Raw genomic sequence first — 20,995 nt, forward strand, 5'->3', positions numbered from 1 at the left:
ACTAGCCGCAAGTAACTTTGAGCACTTGAGGTGTGACTAATGCGACTAACTGAATTTTTTTATTTTAATTAATTTAATTTTAATTTTAATAGCCACAATTACCAGATGGTTGAATGAAACTACTCCAAGTGGTACCTATGTGTTCTGTCCTGTGAGCTACATATTTAAAAGATGTATGTCATCAAATTGAATCAAAAGGGAAAAAAAATCTGGTGTTAAATATTATTCTCAAACTCAAACAAAGACATGCAAACTCAAGAAATAAAAGGAGACTATTATTTATTGAGTAGCTACCACAAGCCGGGCTAGGTGCTTGCATATATTATCAGTAGCCAGTAGTCTTATAGGATGGGAAAAGAATGGATACTCTGGACCATATTCCTACAGAACAATCTGAAAGTTACTAATTGATCACCAACAAATATCAGTAGTAAAATCTAGTAAAAATTTGCAAATAAGGCAAAACATTTTTACTTAATTAAATATAATGTATGACGACTAATCTCAATAACCAATAAGCCTCATTGTAATTAGATCATAGTTTGGAGAAATTTTGGAAAACAATGACAAGAATTTACTATTTTATCCTTGCATTTCAAAAATAAGTTACAATATAATCTCTTGTTTTTAAAAAAAATTAGTAAGAACTTCAGAAGAAAAAATTTCAAGGGAAATCTGAATTTCATGTGAAATTCAGTGTCTATCATTCTAATGTGTTGATCATTCTAATAATTGTGCATTATAGGCTATGTGTTTTATTTAATTTAATCTGCAAAGGCCCAGCATATCTTTTCTCTAATATAAGACAAATTAATAATCATTCTTTCAAATCTCAGAATTTTCAGCTGTTTTAGTTACATGTGATTCATGTTCAAATGTGATTTTATATGATTTGAAACATGACAAATCTGTCATTATTGAGTGATGAAAATGTTCTACAATTGTGGTGATGGTTGCACAACTCTGTGAATACTAAAAACCATTTAAATGAACACTTTAAATGGGTGAATTGTGTGGTATTTGAATTATATCTCAATAAATCTGTTTAAAGTAAATAGACAAGTCAAAGAAAGATATATTTACTATAATTTAGTAACTTATAAGTAAATTTCTTATTTTCACTGAATATGTGGTATTTCACATGATTAAATGGTAAAGAAATTTTGCTTTCTCAGCATTACCCAATATTTCTGATTCTGGTTTTGTTTTATCCAATCTTTTATCCCTTCTAAAATAAAATTAACTGCTCTAAAATTTTCAGGATTCCAATCAGTAATCTTGTTCTACTAAGAATAGAAATTTCCCAGTAAGTTCAGTTTAAGAAAATTATACATTTTCCACTAGATGGCACTGGTGGGAAATAGTATTGCTAGAATCTGCACTTTCATCACATCAATGAAATTATTACATTACCACATTGTTTTCATTCACTTTGATTGGTCTGGGTAAGATAAAGAGAAGTGAAAAGTTAAGATAAGATACTTCCTTAACTTGCTAAGCTCCAGGGTAAACAGAGCCCTCATTTTACAGATGTGGACCATAATACAAGGAGAAATTATCACAATTTTGTGCTAAAGCCTGAGTGAGAACCCAGAATCCCTAACTTTCAGTTGCCATCATACAACTTATACAATATCGAGAGTGGGGGAGTGGACAGCATAGTGAAATGGAATAAGAAAATTAATCTCCATCGTGCATTGTATGCATATTATCTCATTTGATCACTAAGCTATTAGCTCCATATATATTATCTCAAATAATCCTAACTAGACAAGCCCAATCTATTAACTTCATGAGGCAAGGAGAGTGATCATTTTGTTTAACACATATCACTTGGGTATAGCACAGTGCCCAACACATAGTAGACAGTCAAAAACGTTTCTGGCTTAATAGAATGGATGAATTAATTAAGCTTGACAACTATGCTATTTAGTAGGTAATATTATTTCTACTTTACAGTTGAGGAAACTGAAGCTGGAAGCATGAGGTAATTTGTCCAAGCTCACACAATTCAGTGGCAAAAGCATTTAACACAATCTGGTATTACTTTGCATTATGTATTTTCATGTAAGACTTCCACAATAGGAAAAAAGGTCTCTGAGGGCAGGCATCATGTCCTTCCATTTCTGCATTGTATGTCTAGCTCCTTGCACAGAGCCTGGCTTATGGTTGGCACCCAATGAACAGTATTTACCTATTTTCATTCATAGTAACCCTGGACTTGAACATTTAAGAAGCTCTGCTCCTGACCCATTTTCTTGTTTGTTCCTTTCACTTCATTCCAGTGCCACTGCCTTGTTTCTGGATTTCTTCCAGTTTTATGCTGACCTCTCCTCAAGGCCCATTAACAACAAGACTTAGAAGTCAGTACAGATTTCCCACTTCGCTTGCACCTTAGGATTTCTCCTAGTTCCACAGCTGTGCCCTGCATTCTTTCTGCCCTCAAACCTCCCACGGTTGCTTCTGGGAGTTGACTAGGTCAGAAGATGGAGTTGTTTCTGGTTTGGGCTCTGTTGTTTGTTTTTCTATTACCTTTTGCTACTCCATGGGCCCCAATTCCTCATCTCAGTTTTCTCAACAATGAGGCTGGAGTTGGATGATCAGCTCTAAGACTGAACGTTTTAACTCAGTCCTATAGAGCTGTTCTAGTGAGTTTACGACCAAGGTGGCAAGGTTGGGGGAAGACACCATGGGCTTTGGGAGTGGGGCAGAGCCAGCGATGGGAAAGCCCGCGCACCAGACACATCTAGCAACAGGGAACCAGGATCACACACCTGGTGCGTGGGCCTTGGCTCCGCGGGATTAGAGCCGTGGACTGCGTCAGGCTCCCCCGGGCCGCTAGGGGGCGCTGCAGCTCCCCGACCCCAAAGCCGGCATCCTGCGTGGCCGGCCTGCGCCGGGCCCCAAACCCTTCCGTCTTCCGGAAGCGGACGCGAGGCTGGCAGCGACTGGGTGGGCAGCTGCGGCAGTGGCGGGCACGGCGAGAGCGAGGAGGAGTAAAGGGGTGCGGGCCTGGCTCCCGCGCCGGGGTGGAGCACCATGGACGAAGCTGGGAGCTGTGCGAGCGGCGGAGGCTTCCGCCCGGGCGTGGACAGCCTGGACGAGCCGCCCAACAGCCGCATCTTCTTGGTGATCAGCAAGTACACGCCCGAGTCGGTGCTGAGGGAGCGCTTCTCGCCCTTCGGGGAGATCCAAGACATCTGGGTGGTGCGGGACAAGCACACCAAAGAGTCTAAGGGCATCGCATTCGTCAAGTTTGCCCGCAGCTCGCAGGCCTGCAGGGCCATGGAGGAGATGCACGGCCAGTGCCTCAGCCCCAGCGACACCAAGCCCATCAAGGTGCGGGGGCCGGGTCGGGGTGCCCCCGGGGGCGGTGTCAGGCTGCGGTAGGGGTAGTACATCCGCTCGCGGGGGCGGACTGGGCAGCACCTGGCGTTCCGGGGTGGGGGAGGGGAGGGGAGGACGCCCTGCCGGCAGGGCTGCACTGGGGTGCGAAGGAATGGGGGATGCAGAGAGAACGTCCGCTCCCGGGTCGGACCAGGCGTCTGCGGCTACTCCGGCTGCAGAGCTGCGGTGGCCGGACCGCCCCGCGCCCCCGCCGTCGCTAATCCACAGCCCAGCTCCGACCCTGACCTACTTTGAGGACTCCTCAGACCTCGCGGTTTACCGTGTATAAAAACAAGTAACTTTGCTTTTCCTCAGGTAGGTAAGGTGCTTAAAGACTTGATAAAAGTACATGTGACTGTGGCCCTCCCTTGTTAGCCATTTTCCCAGTACCAAAGTATGCATGTATATAATTTTATATATATATATATATATATTTATTTATTTATTTATTTTTGCTGTGTTGGGTCTTCGTTTCTGTGCGAGGGCTTTCTCTAGGTGCGGCGAGCGGGGCCGGCTCTTCATCGCGGTGCGCGGGCCTCTCACTGTCGCGGCCTCTCTTGTTGCGGAGCACAGGCTCCAGACGCGCAGGCTCAGTAGTTGTGGCGCACGGGCCTAGGTGCTCCGTGGCATGTGGGATCTTCCCAGACCAGGGCTCGAACCCGTGTGCCCTGCATTGGCAGGCGGATTCTCAACCACTGCACCACCAGGGAAGCCCTGCATGTATATAATTTTTAAATGCAGGCGATTAAAACTGCTACTATTGCATATTCATCGCACTTTTGTAATCTTTACAAATTATTTTAAATAAACCCTCCTTGTGAAGGTATTGATATCAAGGTTTTGTCACTGTCACTTTTCTCTGAAAGCAGACCAAGGTAAACTGCCTTAAAAAGAGCCAAATCATTGTGATGGCAGTGTAATTGTATTAATATGAAATGCCTCTTTGAATACTCTTAATTAACTCTGGTGGTATTTATATTAAGTTTCCACACTTAACTTGTCTGTAAAATTAATATACTGACACAGGGCAGGAAGGGTGATTTTGAGGGTTATTTGACTTAATCTATCCTTTTAACACAGAGCCGGTACAAGGTGAGCCCTCAGTGCATCTTCTTTGTCCAAAGTAGCAGTCTCTGTAGGCCTTCCTTGCAAAAAGGAGAGGAGCCTAGGAATACCCCAACAACACATTAGACAATAGACATTCCCTCTCCTCCCACCTCCCAGACCCTCTGAGTCAGGACAGATCATCAATGAAATTAAGTGTAAGGCCACAGTATATACTAGGTCAGGGGGTGGCAAACTTTGTCTATAAAGGGTCAGTAAATATTTTAAGCTATGTGAGTCATACACAGTCTGTCACACATTCTTTTTGTTTTTTAACAACCCTCTAAAAATGTAAAAGCAATTCTTAGATCATGGGCTGTAGGAAAACAGGAAGCTGAAGTTTGTTGCCTCCTGTACTAGGTTGATAATTTTCATCTCCTTCCAATTATGATCTTAGCAGGGAGGATTTTTTTACTTTGAATATAGTATAACCACAGAGATCTTCTTGGAAACTCCCCCAAAATGCCCCAAATTTGAAACCTATAGACCCGCCCTTGCCTTCATTAAATTCCTACAAGAGAAGTAAAAGTTCCAGCACTAAAATGTATCCCCCCCTTTTCACCACAGAGAAATTAAATGATTCCCAAAGATAATTAAAGCTTAAATTTTGTTTTTCACATTTTTGTCCACTCAGTTCCAGCCAGAGGGTTGTTGCACTAGTACCTTAGCTAGACAGTCTAAATTCATTCTTCAGCAGCTTCAACTTGGGCTGTCTTCTGCTGGCATGTAGAGGGGTTTTTGTTTTGTTTTGTTTTTCAGTATTTTCAGTTAAATTAATTCATCTTAAGTGTTTCTCATGTACTTTACTTTTGCAAAGTTCCAAGGGCCCTACAAGACAAATAAGAAAATTTTAATACCAGGCCTATAGCCAGAAAAGATTGTCCAAATGAGACTCATTCTGTGAGGGATCAGCTACATTATCTTGAGGAAAAGGGTAAACCTAGAAAACAAGAGAAAAATCTTAGTTCTTAGCTTTGCAAGAATTTAGAGCCCATAGTCTGTGAACATAAAGTCTCAGGAGAAATCATCCAGTAGGTAGTTGATTATTATACATGTTTTCTACTTAGATATTGTCATCTTTATCAGAAATTTGAAATGCTTCACTCTTCTAAAATTTAGAAATTTGTGATCTGATGGCACCTCCAATCACAAATCTTACTTGAAACTCTTTTTTCCTCCTAGTGTCTTCCCGTGCTTAAAGGTTCCCTATTTGTATTTCACTATTGACCATCCATTACTGATACATGCACTGGACTAACTTTCTAGTGGGCCATTTCTGTGTTACTTAATACTCTACTACTAATACCTTATACAGTGCTTGGCATGTGGTATAAGTTTATCAAAGGAATAACTGGAAGTAGATGCTATCTAGGGGTGTATCTCCAGCTGTATCTTGTAAGCAAGGTTCTACACCTCTGTGACAGCTGTTTTCCAAGCAAACATAATGACCCTCTTTTTCAATATTTCTAAAATCCCGTGGCTCTATAAATTCTTTGTCCTTTTAGTTGCTCCCTTCTCGTCTGGAATTCCATAGGTTCAGGTTTTCTCATAGTGAATGGTATAGAGCCCCCCTTTAAAGACAAAGAAGAAGAAGAAAGGAAAAAAATACTCAAGGGCCCTGTCTGGTGATTTACATTATTTTTATTACATTTCTACAAGTTATAAAAAATAAGAGTAGCCATTAAAATTCTTATGCTTGTAGCTCTAGAAACAAATCCACAATCATAGTTAAAGATTTTACATTCCTCTGGAATAATATAAAACCAAAGCAATTTTATGAATTAAATAAAAGCAATACCACAGGGCCTCCCTGGTGGCGCAGTGGTTGGGAGTCCGCCTGCCGATGCAGGGGATACGGGTTCGTGCCCCGGTCTGGGAGGATCCCATATGCCGCGGAGCGGCTGGGCCCGTGAGCCATGGCCGCTGGGCCTGCGCGTCCGGAGCCTGTGCTCCGCAATGGGGGAGGCCACAACAGTGAGAGGCCCGCATACCGCAAAAAGAAAAAAAAAAAAAAAAAAAAAAAAAAAAAAAAAAAAAAAGCAATACCACAAAGCAAATTAAATTCCAGGTAATAATCTAATGTCACAGATAATATTTCAATAAAACTAAATTACTAATAGAAAAATAGAGCCTCAGTCCATTCTGTGCATTTTCTTGCTCACGTAAGTCATTCAGGTGGTAACTGAGATGATCCAGAATATGGTCATGTTACCTTTTTTTAAGGATTAATATTAGAAAGCAAACAATTAAAAATATGACCATCTAGACTTAAACCCAACTGTATCAATATTAAATTAAACATAAATTGGCTAAACACTCCTATTAAAAAGCAGGGATTGTCAGGATTTTTTTTTAAAGGCCAAACTAAATGCTGTTTACAAGAGATGCACTTTTAATTATAAAGATACAAAGTGGTTGAAAGTATAAGGATAGAAGAAGCTGGTGTGATATCAGACAAAATGCTCTTCAACAGGAAGAGTATAAACAGAATAATTTCATAAAAATAAAAATATCAATCAAAAAGTACATAACAATTCCAGATGTTTATGTAACCAATAATAGGGCTTCAAAATACATGAAGCATTATTAATAGAACTAAAAGGAGAGAGAAATTCATAATCAGATTTTTACACTCCTCTTAGTCTCTGATAGAAAAAGTAGACAAAATCAGTAAGGATATGCCATTTTAATAACACTGTTAATCAACTATATAATTGACATTTATTGAACACTACCCAACAAGCGCAGAGTACACGTTCTCTTTCAGTGCACTGACTATTGCTCTTGGTAAAAAAAAATACAAAGGAAAAAAATTCGGGAAAAAAAAGTGCAAAGATCAGTGTTATCTCATAAAAAGTCATTGCAATAAAGATTGCTCTAACAAAATGTTTTTTGATAAGACGCTATTACATTGCATTTAACCTAACATGAATCCCATAGTAATAATGAAGTAAGTATTCTTAAGGAGTCGGGAAACAGTTGACTGATACTTCCGCATTATTCTTTGGGTTTTGTTTGTTTCTTAGGTTTTCATTGCTCAGTCCAGATCATCTGGAAGTCACCGAGATGTTGAAGATGAAGAACTTACAAGAATATTTGTTATGATACCAAAGTCCTACACAGAAGAAGATCTACGGGAAAAATTTAAGGTACTTAACATTTTCTAATCAGCTAGCGTTATTGATAACTTACAATCTTACATTGGTTGTACAATTACTAAATCTTGTTTTGTTTGAGTTAGATCATTAGATTGGTGGTGGAGAATTAAATAACTTTTGAAGTCATGTATTTCAACCTAGTTATTAAATATTAAAACTAAAATACGTTAACTTTTTAAAAATATATAAAACCTGGAAAATACTGATGATGGTGTTTTTCCCCCCATTTAATGAAAATACAGATTCAGGAAAATGAAGTATAAAGCTCAGAGTTTTAAGTAAGCTCTCATACCTAGAAGGTGGTGGAGCCAAGATTTGTGCCCAGGGTGTCTGAATCCAGAGCCTGCTCTTGGTCTTGAAATTTTCAAAGCACCCTCTTAGCACTCCTCTCTATTGCCTCTCATGGAGAGGTGGGGCAGGCAAGCCTGAGTGTGTGAACTGTATTACCTCGCATTTGTTACAAGTCTGTGGCATGTTGATGAACTTATTCACAGAAAGACTTATCCTCTATAGTTTTTGTTTTAAAACTAGACCTCTGAAGGAATTATATTTAAAGAAAAAAAAAAAAAACTACCTACAACTCTGAACTATAGCTAGGTTGTAGTCAATGAAATTTGGAGACAATTTAAAATTTCTTTTTAGCCATTGACTTTTATGAGCAGTGATACACTTTCACAAACACTATTAAAAAGCAATTTTTAAATTGTCTTGAGTTGTAATTTTTTATTCTTTTTCTACTAATCTTCCCAGTACTGAATCATGTGGACAACAAGCAAGAAAGAAAACAAGTAGTAAAAAGTAATTTTCAGGGCTTCCCTGGTGGCGCAGTGGTTGAGAGTCCGCCTGCTGATGCAGGGGACACGGGTTCGTGCCCCGGTCCGGGAGGATCCCACATGCCGCGGAGCGGCTGGGCCCGTGAGCCATGGCCACTGAGCTTGTGTGTCCAGAGCCTGTGCTCCGCAACGGGAGAGGCCACAGCAATGAGAGGCCCGCGTACCGCAAAAAAAAAAAAAAAGTAATTTTCAAACTTCCTCTATCCTACCCCAACTGAGGATTGAATAAAATACTTCAAAAATAACAAATACCAAATATATATATATATTCCACACTTCCTCCAATAGTAAGAATAAAGTTTTTACCTTATATACTTAATAAACTTTTATCTTTCTCTGAGTGAACAAATGTGGCATTTTTAAATACATATATAGTAGTTAAGTTACTACCGGTTACATGAAAATTTTATAAAATTAATAATAAACAGTAAGAATTTATATCCCGTATTTCTTCCAACATTAAAAGTAAACATTTACCACATATTTCTCATATGGAGTATTAACTTCCTGCGTGAACCAATGTATTTTAAAAATGTACTTCAAGAGGAACTCCTTCAAAAGTATACACAATCATTTATGTTCCTGTTAGAAGGCAGATAAATAATTATAGCTAATATTTACTGAGTGCTGACTATGTCCCAGACCCTCTATACGCACTTTAGGTGTACTTGCTCTTTTAACCCTTAAAACAACCCTATGAGGTAGGTACAGCTATTAGCCCCATTTAACAGCTAAGGAGATAGGCAACTGCCCAGTTAATAAGTGGCTGAACCAAGATTAGAATAAAGAAGGTTCAATTCCAGAGCCTCTGCTCTTAACCAACACTGAGCAAGACTTTGGAGCTTTCCAGACCATGTACAAATATTTGCTCTCCCTCCATGACTTTGGCAAGTTATTTGATTTCTGTAAGGCCCAGCTTCCTTGTCTGTGAAATAAGCAGTATAATATATATATCCTTGAAGGGCTGTTATAACAATAAAGTGATATACGTAAAGCAAATGCTCAGTAAATAAAAAGTATCATTATTTTGGTTATGTTATTTGGTTTTATCATCATTATGGTTATTTTTCTAGTGCCTCATTAGTTTGTGACATTTTATTCCATTATTAAAAGTAGCTATAAATTCTGATTTCTTTTTTTGCAAGCAAGAAGAACAAGTAAATTTTAAGTTAGTTCTGAAATCTGTTCAGTTATTAATTTTGACTCCTCTAAGATCATTTCTTTTAACTCTCATAGGTGTATGGAGATATCGAGTATTGCAGCATTATTAAGAATAAAGTAACTGGAGAAAGTAAAGGCTTGGGCTATGTTCGATACTTAAAACCATCACAGGCTGCCCAAGCAATAGAAAACTGTGATCGAAGTAAGGATGTGTTCATTTATCATTGTAATAGACATTTGAAAAAAATCGAATTATTCTAATTATAATCTAATACTGGTTTGTGCTAATAGCCATACCTGCTAATTTAATCTCAGCAATGGGAGTTTAAATATATATAGTCCTAGGATGAAAATAATTTGGGGGCTGTGATTAGACTTTCATTGAGGCACTATCTTGAAAATTATGAGCAACTGCATTAACTCAGTGAAAATGCTGTTGTCCTACTTTGGTTATTATTTCTACAGGTTTGGGGTTTATTAAATTATTTAGAATTTTAAGTATTAAAAAAATTGACCAACCCTTTCAGGTTGGATTTTTTTTAATATTCATTCTTTATATTTTAAAGAAATTCAAGTATTCTGTAATATTTGTTTATATTTGACCTAAACCCTAAATAGAATTAGGTATACTAATAAACATATAAATAATAAGGCTAGGATTTTTAAGGTTTGCTAGCATTGTGAAGTAAATACACATCGGGTAAATTTCAAGGTAGAGTGACATTATTCGGATCTTCTGCTGTTGCTGGTGTACATTCTGAAGAATAAGAATTCTAAAGAGGCCAAGGAAAATATTCTTTGTTGTCATACTTCTGGTTATATTGACCCTTAGAAATGAGATGTAGAATAATTCAATTAGTGGGTTTCAGGATATTATAAAAATAGATACATACTGAAAATAATTATTGTTAATCAGTAGAACTCTTAGATAACCCTAAGGTATACACCAAAATTTTCTCTCAGATCCTTCTAAATTTCTCAATCAACCAACATTAACTGAGTACCTATGGTATACTCATCAATATAAGTAGAGGGATACAAATGGAATATATAGCAACACTGGCGTTTAAGGAATTGACAGCTATATTGGGTAGCCGAGATCTAATGGGCCAAAAATAGTTAAGGAATAATAGATTTTTTTAAAGCTCTGTGTCTTATTTATCTGTTGCTGTCACCCCAAGTACCTAGTACTTAGTAGTACTCAATGTAGTAGTGTATTCAGTTGAGTAGTACTCAGTTAAGATTTATTGAGATCTCTAGCAAAGATACTGCCATTTATAGTAGACTCAATAAAAATTTGCCAAATGAGAAAATGTTCAGAAGTATGTGATATAGCCTATCAATGGTGAAAAACAAGTGCACCAGATGAGCATGGGAATACATCTGGAGGTAGGATTTGCAACTGGTGTAGAGTAGGCAGGACAGAAGATGAGAGCAATGTTAGTACAGACACAGAGCTAGAAATAAATGTCTTTGCTAATAGCATGAAGGCAACAATCTGAGTAAAGCTTGGTATTCCTGTTGAGAAACAGGGACAAAGTAATCTAGGTACATTGGAACCGTACACGGGAGGTGCTGAAGAGTTCAACCTTAGTCCACATTAGAAAATCCCTTGTAGATTGTTTTAAAAGGAGAAAAATAACAAAAACTGTTTCAGCACAGTTGATCTAACCACAGTATCAAGAGTGGATTTCCAGAGGAAGAATTCAAAGAGGCTCATTTTATCCTTTTTGGAACCACTGAATAGTATGATGAAAGCTGTGAACCTTCTCCCTTGAAATATGCCCATATGCACATACGAATAAGCATTATGTTTAAAGTTTCAGAGGGTTCATGAACCTTCCCACCTTTTGAAGCTCATCGTTGGACTCCTAGTTAAAACTCTTGATCCAGAGGCAAAGCGATCAGTTGAAGGGTTGTAATTAATTGACGAGAATCTAATTTTAAAACAGAGGCAGGGAAGTTGAAGTGAAAGACAACGTCTTCTAAGTATATTTCAAAGGAAGAATCTTGATGACAGTTGGGTGTGAAGAAGCACTATTGGATTTTGATGTTGGAAAGCCTGAGAGAATGAATGATGATGTCATCTGTCGTAGAGGGAGACTAGAAAGGATAGAATAGAATTGCTGATCTTTCATGTCTACATTGACCCATAATTTGGGATTCTTGCTGTTTCTCATTTACTCCTTGCCATCTTTCAAAGAGCAAAGAAGTAGGTCTGGTGGAGATGGTTATTTGTGTAGATTTTGTTTTATACAATTATAAAACTAAGTCAAGCACTAGCAATCAAGTATATTTGTAGGTGTGTTAAATTTGCTATAAAGTTTGAAATTTATGGATTCTCTTTTTCAGGTTTTAGGGCAATCTTGGCTGAACCTAAAAATAAAGCATCTGAATCCTCAGAACAAGATTATTATAGTAATATGAGGCAGGAGACTTTGGGACATGAACCTAGAGTGAATATGTTTCCATTTGGTAAGTGGGCTATCTTTACTTTAATGGCATAAGTAGTGTATGCAATCTGATTTGGAGGGGTTTTTTTAAATATTCTTTTATCAGCAGTCTGAAGTTCACATAGTGAATAAAAGAATTTATAGGGTTTTTTTTTCTTTCAAGAAGTTGGTCATGACACCTATGTCATTATTTAATGCTTATTTTGTTTAACTTATTTCCAATTATAGTTTTTTGTGGTTAGTTATGCATTATCTAAGTATTACACTATGTCACTGTCAGTGGCAGTGTTACACTGCCATTTTGGGGTGGGTGAGCTGCTGCTTGTATGCAGCTGACCAAGAAATATGAAAGACATATACAGTTATCCCCTCAGTATGAATCCTAAAATTTTATCCCTAAATTACTGCTGCTTTAAAATTAGGGCTAGAGAAAGGAGAGGAATGACAAAAGTAGAAGTTAGAAAAGGGGGAAAATGAGTGATGTAAGTAAGACCTGTAAATGTTATTCGGCATAAACTTCCCTTTAGGTGAAACAGTTGCCATATTTTGCAGTTTTGCATCATAAACGTGTTCCTGTGAAACTGGACTACACGTTTCTGCTTATAGTTCTGTATCAAGGCAGGGAAATGGGGAGAGTTGTCTGTTTTCTTGTCCTTGTCTCTCCTGATAGTGCTGATGACCAAGAGCATATTACAGAAGACAGTGTCTTTGTTCAATGCAGAGGACTTAATGACACTTCATTTTATTTTCTAGTATCTAAAATGTTAAATGAATCTCTGAATGTATAGAAATTTAAAGATTTGCTTTTTGTTTTATATCGTTGGAGAACAACAATCTGAATTTTCAAGTTTTGACAAGAATGACAACAGAGGCCAGGAAGCCATCTCCAAACGCCTGTCAGTTGTATCAAGAGTTCCTTTCACTGAAGAGCAGCTTTTCAGCATTTTTGATATAGTACCAGGGTTGGAATACTGTGAAGTTCAACGAGATCCGTATTCTAATTATGGTAAAAATAATGTCTATTATTTTTAAATATACTGTGTTTTGTTAAACTGGCTTTTCTCCAGTGGCACTTTTTCTTTTTAATTTTTATTGGAGTATAGTTGATTTACAATGTTGTGTTACTCTCTGCTGTACAGTAAAATGAATCAGTTATATATATACATATATCCACTCTTTTCTAGATTCTTTTCCCATATACGGCGTTACAGAGTATTGAGTACAGTTCCCTGTGCTATATAGTAGGTCCTTATCAGTTATCTTTTTTATAGATAGTAGTGTATATATGTCAATCCCAATCTCCCAATTTAGCCCTCCCCCCACCTTTTCCCCCTGGTAACCATAAGTTTGTTTTCTACATCTGTGACTCTACTTCTGTTTTGTAAATAAGTTCATTTGTTCCAATGGCACTTTTTATGTCAGATACTGTTTGTATGACAGTTTTTTGTTTCTTTTTTCTCTACCTTAAACTTTCAAATATAGTGATAACTCAATAAACAAATCCCTGGGAATATATCTACTTTACAGAGTCATTTATTTTTTTAAAACTGTTTTAACGCCCATAAAATAAAGCATTCTCTGTTTCCAGTTGTACAACAAAAATACCTTAGAATAGGATCTCTTTCTGTACTTCTCATTAATGCTAGGCAAAGTGATAAAACCCTTAAAGTTTTCTCCTCTTCCCTAAGTCTCTTTTTCTTAAACTTTATACCTCAAAATGGAACTCCTTCCCTTCATTTTAATTGCCCTACTTCTCTCTCTGCTTCCCCCCACTCTTAATAGAAGCAAAACTCTAATGTCAGCCATTTGAACTTGGTAACTGGTTCATTGATTAAACCTATTATCTAGTGTTAGGTTAATCCATCTTTGTATTCTTGTAAGCCTTTTGATTTTTTTAAGGCTTTTTTAAAATGCCCTAGTGGCGTAATGGGAAAAGGTTGGCGTTCCATTTTGCAGCCAACTCTGGTGCAAATCCCAACAATTACACATAGTTGTAAGGCCTTAGCAAATTGCTTATTCTATCTAGTCTCTCTTTCCTCATCTGTAAAATGGGATTATTAGTACCTTCTATGCCAGGGATAGATAAGAATTAGAAATAATATATATATAAAATATCTACTGCAAGTCCTGGCCCATAATAGGCACTCAGTTTGTTGGTTTTTAAAGAATTGGAGGTGAGGGGTGGTATAGAGAAATCATACTTGGCATCTCTTCCAGTACTATAGATATACTTGATTTAGTCATTTTAGGGTGTCTTTTTATGGATGTTGAGGGGAAATAGATGAGTCAGATTATATAGGCTGACTGGCCTAGAGTGTCCACACCCTTCATACAGACACTCCCACATAATCAATATTACTCTACCCAGCACTGGTCTTTTAGCAGGACCTACTAAAAAGTCATTGACCTACTTTGTACAATCTCCAACTTTAACCCAGTCTTATGCTATCATTCTTTTTTTTTTTTTTTTTTACTATTTATTTATTTTTATTTTGGCTGCTCTGGGTCTTAGTTGTGGCATGCAGGATCTTTGTTGCAGCATGTGGGATCTTTTTTAATTGCGACATGCGGGGTCTTTTTTAGTTGCAGCTTGTGGACTTCTTAGTTGTGGCATGCAGACTCTTAGCTGCACCATGCATGCAGGATCTGGTTCCCAGACCAGGGATCGAACCTGGGCCCCCTGCATTGGGAGCTCAGAGCCTTACCCACTGGGCCACTAGGGAAGTCCCTGCTGTCATTCTTTGTTGTGACTCTGAGGCGCACATTTTGTGGGTTTTGGCATATCTGTTATTATATTCATATGTAATTCTATTTGTTTTGTATTTTCTTTCCTTTTTATCTGGTACTTTGTAATGTATTTGTTCCTTTACCTTCTCTATTGTTCCTCTGGTTGGATGTGTCTGATAAATATGTGTATCATTGGAACACCTTTTTATTAATAGAGATATTATATAGTTAGAATCCTATTTGAATTAGTTTTATTTATTTATTTATTTATTTATTTATTTATTTATTTATTTTAATGAGCTGGGTAGAAACTTTTTTCTTTTTAATTAATTAATTTATTTATTTATTTTTGGCTGAGTTTGGTCTTTTGTTGCTGTGCGCAGGCTTTCTCTAGTTGTGGCGAGTGGGGGCTTCTCATTGCGGTGGCTTCTCTTGTTGCGGAGCACAGGCTCTAGGTGCGTGGGCTTCAGTAGTTGTGGCACGTGAGCTCACTAGTTGTGGCGCACGGGCTTAGTTGCTCCGCGGCATGTGGGATCTTCCCAGAGCAGGGCTCGAACCCTTGTCCCCTGCGTTGGCAGGCGGATTCTTAACCACTGCGCCACCAGGGAAGCCCTTGAATTAGTTTTATATGTTCATTTGCTTCTGAGTTTCAATTTCATTAAAATGTTGAGATGCTTAGATTTAGAGAGGAACATTAAATTAAAACATTGTTTTTCCCAAAGTGAGTTATAGTATAAATGTATTGTGAAAACCTTTTGGTTGTGTTATAAGCTCCTGGGCTTGCCCTGTAAGGGCTCCTGTATAAAATTTCCCCCCCCTGTAGCATCACCTTCCTGAATTGAAATCTATCCCCTTAGCTAAAAGCTCTTCAAAGGAATGTGAAATATGTGACTTTTGATCCAAAACCCTCTGTTCCCCTGCTTTTTGGTTTTACTACATATATCACTTTTTCCCTGTCTACCACTTCAGCTAGCCAAGATGACTATATATTCTTTTCATATATCACTTCTCATTTCACTTCTTACTCACTATGATAGGGAAAATTTTAGAATTTCAAAGTATATTTCAAAGAATGAAAATTTTAAGAAAAACTGGTTGGCTTTTAGGTGTATCTCTGTCATATAAGAAAAGCCAAGATCTTAAAATTAAATTCATTGGACAGAACTTAAGCTAATGATACCATTTTTTTTTTAAATATCATGTTCATATTTTTTTCTTTTTTCTTGTTTTTTTTTTTTTTTTTTTTTTTTGCGGTATGCAGGCCTCTCACTATTGTGGCCTCTCCCGTTGCGGAGCACAGGCTCCGGACACGCAGGCCCAGCGGCCATGGCTCATGGGCCCAGCCACTCCGTGGCATGTGGGATCTTCCTGGACCGGGGCACGAACCCGTGTCCCCTGCATCGGCAGGCAGACTCTCAACCACTGCGCCACCCGGGAAGCCCTCATGTTCATATTTTTACCAACATCTGGTTTATACTTTGCTTTATAGGAACACAGCTGTTGAACACATGTATAACAGAACTTTGTTTTCTGACACATTTGTTTATATATTTACTAGTTGTGTGATATTAGTGTTTTTCTCTATTGTTTCATTCTTATGGCAACACAAACTTTAGATACTGAATCTGCTTTTTTTCTAATTCCCGTATATTCTCTGCTTTGTTTTAGGTCACGGAGTGGTTCAGTATTTTAATGTAGCATCTGCTATTTATGCAAAATACAAGTTACATGGATTTCAGTATCCTCCTGGGAATCGGATAGGTGTTTCCTTTATTGATGATGGGAGTAATGCAACAGAGTAAGTACCATTCCAGGAGCTAGCCTAAAGCCAAGCTTTGGGTATACATGATCTGACTTGGAGAATAAAAATAGAAAACAATTGACCTCTCAGGTGAGGAAGTCACACAAAAGAAGTTACTGTTTAGAGACTAAATATTTCTAGTTTTCTGTAAATTACCAGTTCTTATCTCCAGTCTCCTTAGAAAAATGGCAACGCAGATGGTAGCTGCACAGCTTGCATCAGTGGTGTGGAATAACCCAAGTCAGCAGCAATTTCTGGTAAGTAGGTAAGAATTTAACCTTCACAGTAGTATAAAATAAATGTGGCCTTTGTTTATTACCTGTGTAAGAAAAATTTCAGAGATATAGTAAAAGACCACATAGGTGCCATGATACACATCTCTTTAGCTCTTGACTTAAAAATCCCTAAAGTGCAGTTTTTCTTTTTTTTTGTTTTGAACCTAATTCTTCAACAGCAATTTGGAGGAAGTTCTGGATCACAGCTGCCTCAAATCCAGACAGATGTTGTACTTCCGTCATGCAAAAAAAAAGCCCCTCCTGAAACTCCTGTGAAAGAAAGACTTTTTATCGTGTTTAATCCACATCCTTTACCCTTAGATGTACTAGAGGATATATTCTGGTAAGATTTCAATTCCACAGAGTTACATTTTTAAATAATATAATTTATTTAAACCAGTCATTTAAGCAGTCTTGCACTCTTGAAGCTTCCTGTGTCCGGTACCTTTCAGGTACAGATGATTCGTTCTGTGGTTTAAAAAAGTTCTTATTTATATCACCTTTTAAAATATATAATTATTTGCTTCTCTTCTTTGTTATTTACATGTCATAAGTCTCCACACAGAATTTCCTTTTATTTTGTTTTGAAGACATAAAACATGGAGTATTGTTTTGAAAAGTTGCATACATAGAATGAACAAATCATTTGTTTCTTAATAGAAGGTACATCTGTATAGACCTGTCCTCTAGAACTCAACTGAACAGTGTTTATTAAGCATCTGCTATTTTGTCAGCACTCTATTGGACCCTTAAGGATTATATAACTACATTGAGTAAACAATTACTTGATTGTAGGGAAGAGTGTGTGTGTGTGTGTGTGTGTGTGTGTGTGTGTACGTACGTATATAAGATAAGTGTAGAAAGGGGGAAGACTCTTGTTCGTTTTTAATGTAACTTCTTTAACCTTAACTTTTTCTTTTTGGTCTTTTTCCTATTTACCTTACAATGTTAGCGAATTTATTTAAAAGATAGATAGAAAGCTTGTTAAAGAACTTCACAAAATATCAGTGATGTGGTTCAAGTATTTTGATTTTTATTTAACCAATTTATTTTGTTTATTTTTTGAACCTCTCCTCTGTACCAGGCAGTCACTGTGCTAATAAGTGCCAGAGACATTGTGTAAACAAACATTATATTACGTAAACAAGATGTAATAGTTCTTGTCCTCTTAGAACGAATCACATGTAGGAGACAGATAAGTGAGTAGGAAATTACAACCTAGAGATGTTGTGTGGTGAAAAGGAGTATTCAGGCTGTGAAATACATAGGAGGGGCACCCACCTTAGAAGCTCAGAGAAGACTTCTTGAAATAAGCAAGGTATGGTGGAGGCCTGGAGGATAAAAATAATTTAACCAGGGAAGAAAGCTAGGCGTGTGGGTGGTTATACCTGCTGGAGAGAACGTGGAAGGAGGTTGTTGGAATATGGGATTTGAGAGACTGAGGGAAGATGAAGCTGCAGAGGACAAGGACCCAAGTCAGGAAAGGCCCAGAAGCTATGTTAGGGAGCTTGTCCTTACCCTGGAGGCACGAAGAGCAGCTGAAGGGACTTCTAGGGAGGAAATGATCATATTTGTGTTTTAGAAAGATCACTCAGAAGACAGGATAGAGAATAGATTGGAGAAGGATAAACCCAGGGGGCAGGTAAACTAGTTAAGCAGGTATTAAAGTAAACTAAGAAAAAGATAATGATGGTCAGAATGAGGAAAGAGATCTGAGTGATAATGAGGAGAAATTGACTGATAGAGGAAATGTTTAAGAAGGAAGGTTGACATTATTAGAGATTGGATGCGGGGAAAGGAGTGAAAAAAAGGAGTCCAGAATGGACCCCAACTTTTAGACCTGAGCATCTGTACTAATCAATTTCAGTTGATCTTTTTTTTACTTTGTTTCAGTCGTTTTGGTAACCTGATCGAAGTTTACCTTGTGTCCGGAAAAAATGTGGGGTATGCCAAGTATGCAGATAGAGTAAGTGCTAATGATGCCATTACTACTTTACATGGAAAGATCCTGAATGGAGTCAGACTTAAAGTTATGCTGGCAGACTCCCCAAGAGAAGAATCTAACAAACGACAAAGAACTTACTGATTCTTGAGGTATGCTCTTTTTACTCTAAATTCTAAAACACATTAGCTAAATAGTGTAATGAAAGGAATATGTATAGAGTTTCTTTTTAAGGATTTACAAGTTGTTAAAAGCACTGTGGCTTAAAAGTTTGCTGATAATTTTACAGTATATTTTTTAAACTTGAACTTTTTAAACTTAAAAAATGTTTTTGATGTTTACTGGGAGAATGTCTGTCCCTATAAAATAAAATCAGATTTCAGTTTAGAAAATTAAATAGTATTTGTGTGTGTGTCTGTGTGTGTGTGAATGTCTTTGCTATTAAGAATTGGACTTTACTATATGGTTACATAAACTTTAAAATTAGGATACTTCTAAAGATTTTTAACTTGAACAGCTAATGTCTTGAGTTATGAATTGAGGTAATTTATGACAGTCTTTATAAAGAATGTCTTGACATTCACTAGTGAAATGCCTAAAAAGCAATACCAAATACAGTTGACCCTTGAACAGCGCAAGTTTGAGCTGCATGGGTCCACTGTGGACATGTGGATGTTTTTCAGTAGTAAATACTACAGTACCACATGATCTGAGGTTGGTTGGGTCCGAGGTTGATTGAATCTGTGGATGCAGAACCATGGGTAAGGAGCATCTGTGTGTATGGAGGGCCCATGATAAGTGATCCTCAGGTTTTCAGCTGTGTGGAGGGTAGCCACCCCCAACCCCCACATTGTTCAAGGGTCAATTGTAATGCATCTTTTTGAACCTTTTGAACCTAAACGGTGGTGTTTTTCTGGACTCATATTTGTGAGTTTGTACATTAAAACTGCACGTTCAGAAAATACTCTCATGTGCATATGTGTATTTTCAAAAATAACCTTGACAATTTACCAGAAACTCTTGTCAGTTATAAATAATGCTACATACAGCCTTATGAATTCCTTTTTCTTTTAGTTTTAAGAAATCAAACGTAAATTTCTATTTCTAGGACAGCTCCCATCTCCACGGTTTGGGGAAACATTATTGAAAGTTAGAAATGTTCGATTCTTTCACTTTTTCATTCTGGAAATGAATCCTGAGTTTCAGGGGAAGCTGAGAGCTTCCCCATTCCCACACACACACCAGCTTCCCAAGTCCACTGCTGGTCAAATAGTAGCAGTTGGCAAGTACTTTAGAGTCAGTTTGAAGTTACTTGCTTGAAAGCAATTTTCTTTTCACCAGTTTTTCTTTCTGACCAATTATGAGAACTAGGAAGTATCAGAATGAATTGTCTGAATTCTAACTGCTGATGACCTTTCCTCTGATAGAGCAAGTTAAGTGATTAGTTCCTCCTTACAGAAGGCAGTTGTCAATAGGAAGTGCCTTTTGGGCCCATTATGAATAATCTCAATTTAGAAATGTTTTCAAATGTTTTATTTAATTACAAAATCCACTCCCGTTACTTCATACAATTCAGAAATATTAACTTTGCCAGTGAAAAAGAATTAGCAAGTCTTTCTTATAACAAAGCAGTTTTTTGTGTTTGCAAATAAAACGTTAAGGACTGAATTCTCTTTGCACAAGCTATCTTCTAAAATAGCATACAAAACTGATTATTCATGTCTGTGAGTCTTTCAAAATATAGATAACAATTCTTACTCTTATTCAAAGAATCTTTGTCCTTAAAAAAGGACAATAATACTAACTTCTTAGTATGGGGAAAATATATAAATTGCTCCTGTGATTGAGCCTTTTTAAAAATAATTATTTATATAGTATAGAGAACATTAGACTTAAAATCAGAAGATCTGAGTTGGAGTTCCAACTCTGACACTTAACTATGATTTGGCAGATCTTTTCACCTTTCTGAGCCCGAGTTTTTCCATAGGGTTATTGAGAGAAAATGAGTCAGCAAAATTCCTTATAAAATAAAATTTTAATACGCTTTGAAACTGTGAGCTAAACTCGTGCATTGGTGACTTCAGTGAAACCTTTATGTCATCTCATCAAAGCAATCAGAAACTAAGATTAATGATACAAAACTACCTTCTGGCC

The 20,995-nt window shown here is 37.4% G+C and overlaps 1 protein-coding gene across 1 annotated transcript; it reads left to right on the forward strand.

Moving 5' to 3' along the window:
- The first annotated feature begins 2,920 nt into the window (after positions 1-2,920).
- Positions 2,921-18,993, forward strand: RBM45 (RNA binding motif protein 45). The gene is made up of 9 exons (XM_082631550.1): positions 2,921-3,339; positions 7,518-7,640; positions 9,719-9,845; positions 11,996-12,118; positions 12,923-13,102; positions 16,492-16,621; positions 16,797-16,881; positions 17,079-17,242; positions 18,793-18,993. Exons 1-9 carry the CDS (start codon positions 3,040-3,042, stop codon positions 18,983-18,985), a joined length of 1,425 nt encoding a protein of 474 aa, XP_082487676.1. The 5' UTR covers positions 2,921-3,039; the 3' UTR covers positions 18,986-18,993.
- The last annotated feature ends 2,002 nt before the right edge of the window (positions 18,994-20,995 follow it).

The sequence above is a fragment of the Mesoplodon mirus genome (assembly GCF_964341445.2).
Source record: "Mesoplodon mirus genome assembly, chromosome: 8".
NCBI lineage: Eukaryota > Metazoa > Chordata > Mammalia > Artiodactyla > Ziphiidae > Mesoplodon > Mesoplodon mirus.

What these genes read in the sequence shown, in the direction of transcription:
- RBM45 (XM_082631550.1), top strand. Translation starts at nt 3,040, where the DNA reads ATGGACGAAGCTGGGAGCTGTGCGAGCGGCGGAGGCTTCCGCCCGGGC. An exon ending in GCGACACCAAGCCCATCAAG is followed by an intron (nt 3,340 to 7,517) that starts GTGCGGGGGCCG and finishes TTTGTTTCTTAG; the next exon opens with GTTTTCATTGCTCAGTCCAG. An exon ending in ATCTACGGGAAAAATTTAAG is followed by an intron (nt 7,641 to 9,718) that starts GTACTTAACATT and finishes TAACTCTCATAG; the next exon opens with GTGTATGGAGATATCGAGTA.